Source organism: Miscanthus floridulus, chromosome 1 (assembly GCF_019320115.1).
Source record: "Miscanthus floridulus cultivar M001 chromosome 1, ASM1932011v1, whole genome shotgun sequence".
Lineage (NCBI taxonomy): Eukaryota > Viridiplantae > Streptophyta > Magnoliopsida > Poales > Poaceae > Miscanthus > Miscanthus floridulus.
In genome coordinates this window covers 61,971,920-61,977,774 of record NC_089580.1, presented here as the reverse complement: position 1 = coordinate 61,977,774, position 5,855 = coordinate 61,971,920, and the positions used below count along the sequence as shown (strand labels likewise).

The 5,855-nt window shown below is 45.0% G+C and overlaps 1 protein-coding gene across 1 annotated transcript; it reads right to left on the bottom strand.

Annotated features, from left to right (window-relative positions):
- Window positions 1-4,886: 4,886 nt before the first annotated feature.
- Window positions 4,887-5,611, bottom strand: LOC136485094 (putative ripening-related protein 6). The gene has a single exon (XM_066482044.1). The coding sequence runs from the start codon at window positions 5,565-5,567 to the stop codon at window positions 5,169-5,171; it is 399 nt and encodes a 132-aa protein (XP_066338141.1). The 5' UTR covers window positions 5,568-5,611; the 3' UTR covers window positions 4,887-5,168.
- Between the last annotated feature and the right edge of the window lie 244 nt (window positions 5,612-5,855).

The window sequence follows — 5,855 nt, the reverse complement described above, 5'->3', positions numbered from 1 at the left end:
GTTGCGCTGGCATGGCGAAGAGCGTAAGAAAGATACAATGATGAGGCACCCTGCCGATGGGCATGACTAGAGGACTGTCAATACTATGTTCTATAAGGACATCGGTGGAGAGGTAAGGTACCTTTAGTTTGCTTTGAGCACAGATAGGATGAATCCTTTCGACCAGGTTAGAAGCAATCATAGCACCTAGCCAGTGACGCTCTATATATACAACCTTCCACCTTGGGTCTATATGAAGCGGTCGTACATCTAGATGTCACTACTGATCTAAGGGCCAAGACAACCTAGGGAATGACTATTGATGTGTTTCTAGAACTAGTGATCGATGAACTAGTGGAGATATTTGAAAAAGGGTGTGCCAGATGTTTGGGACAAGTACAAAAAGGAACATGTCACAATCAAGGGAGTACTTATCGCTACAATCACTGACCTACCAGGTCGAGGTTCATTGTCTGGAGAGAATACAAAAGGCTATACTGGATGTGTCGAGTGCTTAGACGACACCGATGTGTTGAGTACCACAAAACCTTACTCCTACTACCTTTAGCCCACAGTTTAGGGGTTGCAGCAGCTGCGGATCAACCCCTGCTCGACTGAAGAAGAGGCGAATGTGCCTCATCCGGTGGATGACATCACTGAACCCATCAATGTCAGGTTGTACATCCGTCAGGAATGGACAAAGGACAAGGTGGTGCTCGGCCAGGCCTGGCCTATAGGAGACGGGACAATTAATGGCCGCCCAATTCAACTGGGGTACGCTCGCGTCACCATTGACAGAATACTTAATAAGAAGTTTAACAAGATACCCATTGAGTATCCCATAGCGGAAGACAGGCCAAAACTTGGTCAAAACAAGGGCTCTTAAGTGGCCTAGCGTAAGCGCTTCATTAAGCTTGACCATCAATTATCCTCTTATGATGAGGACGACTGTGAGTCTTTGCCCACCCGCGATGATCACTCACCATCTCCCAACAGAGATCACTCCCCTCCTCATCCGAAGCCATCACCCCCGAGAAGACAGAGGTCTCCTATTCCTCCTCGTCCAACTCCATCTTCATCAGCCCCGAGAAAAGTGACTCCTCCTCCTCCTCCCCCTCCTCCTCCATCTTCATCAGCACCGGGAAAATAGAATTCTCATAGTCGTCGTCCTCCTCCTCCTCCACCACAGCCCAAAACAAGATCAAGGACATCCTCGCAGTCGTAGAAAAGTGGACCAACAGAAAAGAAAAAGGTCATTCAGTGGCAGCGTTACCACCTTGATGAAAGAAAAATTTACAGCACAAATCTCAAAGGAAGAATGTGTTAGTTTCTTCAATCTCTGTGCCTCACTGCCTTCGTATTTGTTGAAGTCTGAATTCAAAAGGCAAACATAGAATAAGTACACTACAACAAGAGACGAAGAAATACACAATAAAGATTTAAGGAACATACAGAAGTACGTCAAAGACAACCCAGGATTAACCGTGGAAGAGGGCGCGACTATCTATTATGATGTGCAAGGGACGACAACACCGACAATGAAGTATGAAAGGGGCAATCTTTTGGTTCCCGATGAGGAGTATAAAAATCTAACAACATATATGCGCCAGTAGCATGAATATTATATGGTTCAAGCAATAGAGATGAATGACTTTGGTTTTGAGGTTATTATCCATTCGCCACATGTTTTTCATTATCCTGAAGAAGAGAAGTTCGATGTCGAGTGAGAGTGCTTGTTTCAGCTATACCAGAAACGCTCTCTCGATGTTCAAATGTTGACGCTGTGGACTATGTAAGTACCCTACACGCACGATATTACAATTAACTACTCTCTCGAGACAAATTATTAACTTTTGAGCACTTCCCATGATTTTATGTAGGTGTATAGCAAAATTTTGCATTCTAAAAAGCAAATAGAATTACATAGGCTTCTTGGACCCCTTGCGAATCAACGAGAGGACATGTCTAGGCCTCTATGGATGTGACGTGGAAGACCTAAAACAAGATTGATTGTTGTTTTCGATGAATTCACAATGAAGAAGAAAACCCTACATACTTCTAGCCTATAACTGCGAGTATGTGTTCTCGGCTTTTAATTTTATGCTTCTTTTTTAGTTAGATTATTCGATAATTAGGATTATGTGATTGTAGGAACCATTTCGTCTTCATTTGTGTCAATCTTGCTAAAAATCTGATCGAGGTGTGGGACTCGAAGGAAAACCATTTCATCATCTAGATGCACTAGTGGCAGTGCTGAATTAGTAAGCGATCCTAATAACATATTATTTTCTAATCACACATACCGCTTTCTAATGTTTCTCCCTTTAATGTTACTCAGTGTCCGAAGAAGACATATCGGTGGGACAGCCGGTCCCATTCAAGGTTGTCGAAATGGAGGGGAAGTACCTGTCACAGCCGGCGGGAAACAATGAATGCGGGTTTTATGTAACGTGGGCAATGCTTCATTATATCGGCGGGAAATCAGAAGAAGCCAATAAGTTGGCGTGTATAATCCCCATTTCATTTATGTCTGTTAATAATTCAACAAAATAATTTAATGTTCCTCTTTGGATATCATCTTTTTTAAACGACAGCGCAAGAAATATAACCACCAAAGGCTATTAGACATAGAGATCGTTCGCACTGCAATCGGAGCTCGCAAAATTTATCTTAGCCGAGGTATTGGAAAAAGATGGAATATTTTCCATTGCACTAATCTGTGAGGTACAAGGACTAGTATGACCCTAGAGCGGTTCGTCAGATTATTGTAAGAAGTCCTGAGAAGCATGTGTGAAGTCCAAGAATATTTCTTTTTTATTTTGAAGGATCGAGACTGTGGATAAGAACATTTGAATTATAACCGTAATATTTGTAATGTTTAATAATCTATATAGTGTATATAAAGTGAAACCCGATTCTACTGAAAAAATATAAATTAAAATCAATTATAAAACTAATAAATTATGAACGTGACATCACTGTCGGTTATTAGAAAACCGACAGTGTTGCCGTAAACATCACTGTAGGTTAGCAACAAAATCTGGCAGTGCTGGCACTGCCGGCTCGAGCTACAAACCGGCAGCGCTGGCTTCGCCATCTCTGCCGGTTCTTGTCACAAACCGGCAGTGATTCTTATTACAACACTACCAGTTGAAACACAAACCAACAGTGTTGTTGGAACTGAGCTCTACCGGGTGATCCTATGAACTGGCAGTGTTGGTGGAAATGAATATTGTCGATTGTGTAAAGAACCGGTAGTGAAGTGGAAGAACACTGCCGGTTTGTAGGAACCGGCAGTGATAGCTTACCCTCATCACTGCCGGTATGGTTGTGCCGGTTTCAAAATCCGGCAGTGATAGAGTATTTTGAATCGGTAGTGATGGTGTATTCTGACCATGTCCAGCGCCAGAATAGACATTATAGTGCATCCTTGTGAGGTTTAGACCTTGAGCTTAAGAGCTTTGAGAGATTGGGCTATTGTGCCGTGTATAGTGGGAGCCAGAGCACTTGAGGTCTTTATAACCTTCTAGTGAAGGTGTGGTGGCCTTCTAGACAACGACCCTCCGTTCTTGGTGTGGAGCGACCTTGTATCGATGTGCGGCGATGAGAAGAGTCATCCCTCAGTGTGGAGAAGCTTTGTAGCGTACACTACATCAAGATATGACTGGTGGAAGAGCCGGCAGCCGGGTAACAGTGGTGAGACTTGGTGACTCACAGAGCTAGCCTTTGGTTAGTAGATGCCTTGTGTAGGCAAATCCAACACTATGACCGGGAGTGTACCTTGGTTGAGATCAATGTAGATTGCAGGATATATATCGTCATGTCCCAGAGAATTTACCCTCTATAACTTTAATTCTTGATTACTTACTATAATTTATTGGTTTTCGCTTGTGCTTTGCTTTTTTGGCATTTACCTTTCTATATTAGATATAGACTAGTTGATAGGATTGCCTCTAGGTTGCTAAACCTTTTTAGGGCACAGTAAAAAACTTAAATGCATATCTTGTTGGAGTAGTTTATGATTTTTCTAATGATAGTTTAATTCGAGCCCTAGAATTTGATTTAAATTAGACATATAGTTTACCCACTCCTAGAGGCTCACGGCACTTTATTACAACAACTGCTAACATGACAAGCAGGGAAAGAAGACAAGTGGTCAGGATAGCACAATATTAGAGTTTGCCATACTCGTCGATTAGTCTAGTTTACGGATCGGACAGAACTAAGCTAGGTTATCCCGTGTCAACTATGACAACCTATAAATGGTACGCTCGAGGTAAGAAAATATGTTAGTGTGGACGTTCAATTTAAATGGCGGTAAATGTGAATTTAGTTCATATGAAATACATTGAGTACTCCAGAGTATATCTCATGTGGATCGGAGTGGTCGACCAACTGAGTCAACAACAACTGCGGCCGGAGCTCACAACGGCCCATCTCGTTCTTGAATAACGGCCATTTTCACTGTCGGCAACTCAATGGTTGGCATCGTAAACAGATCTCAGATTCTCAAATGAGCACAATTAATTCTGATCGCCATATTTGACTACCCATCAGACATGCGTGAGCGTGACGAACACACGCCACTGACGAAACAAACCAACGTTTTCAATCTTGGACCACTGACAGCAACAGCAGGATGAAGTTGCAAAGTACCGCTTGCAAGTAGGGGCCCGTTTAGTTCACCCCAGAGTTGGCGCCGGCGGAATTCGGTGAGCACTGTAGCGCAACGTAGTGTTTCGTTTTTATTTGGTAATAATTGTCCAATCGTTGACTAATTAGGTTCAAAACGTTCGTCTCGCAAAGTACAACCAAACTGTGCAATTAGTTTTGATTTCGTCAACATTTAGTACTCCATGCATGTACCGCAAGTTTGATGTGACGCGGAATCTTCTTTTTGTATAGTGTCAAAGTTGGGAGTTTTGGTGAACTAAGGGCTAGTTTTATTCTGCCACTCTAGGATTCTACGAAGCCTGCCTCGAGAGTGGCTACCGACACACATCAACGACAACAACCGTTCCGTCCCCGTCGATCAGGAACAGAAGAACAGTCATAGACTTCGTCGTCCGCACAGCAGGGTGCGTGATGACACAGACACAACAGAAACACAACAGCAAATTCCCGGGGCACGCGTGGCACACAGATCCTTGCCCGGCTTTGCCGGCCGACGACGGCGATGCATTCGATTATTAGGCGATGGACCAGGTAACGGGAACCTCGCCGATGTTGGTGTCGAGCCCGAGCGCGTCCCAGACACGTTTGGACGTGGCGATCATGTTGTCCTTGCAGCCGCTCTGGGTGTCGCACTCGTCCACGACCTCGGCCACCAGGTTGAGCCCGTTCGGCAGCGAGTTCGTGATGCGGATCCGCCTGTGGCACATGCTCCCGCCCGCGAACCACACCGTGGACAGCGCCGCGATCAGGTCCCCGTCGCTGTGGTAGTTGCCGTCGCACGCCGCGGGGTCCCCGTCCTCGAAGCTGGTCAGCGCCATCACCGCGGCGGTGCCGGCCTGCTGGGCCATGGCGCACCACGACGCCTGCAGAAGCAGGACGGCGACGGCCAGGAACGCAAGCTTGGTGCTCGCCATTATTTCTGTGTGCCCCTGCTTTTGGCTGGCTTACTAGATTTAGCTAGCCGTGCTGCACTTGTTGCTTCAGCTATGAGCATTGAGCGGTTTAAATAAGCGGCAGGGATATCGCGCTGCGATACGAACACTTTTCTTACATAGAGAAGTACGATACTCTTCCGGTACATTCGATAGCCGATACCACCAGGACAAGTGCGCTGTAAAAACGATGCGCTTGAGGAGCCAGATTTTCTGGTAATTAAGCCAGACAACTTATAACTTGACCGTCCGCTCATTCACTACTGTAAA

Bases quoted from the DNA above. Each gene is read 5' to 3' on its own strand.
- LOC136485094 (XM_066482044.1), bottom strand. From the start codon at position 5,567: ATGGCGAGCACCAAGCTTGCGTTCCTGGCCGTCGCCGTCCTGCTTCTG.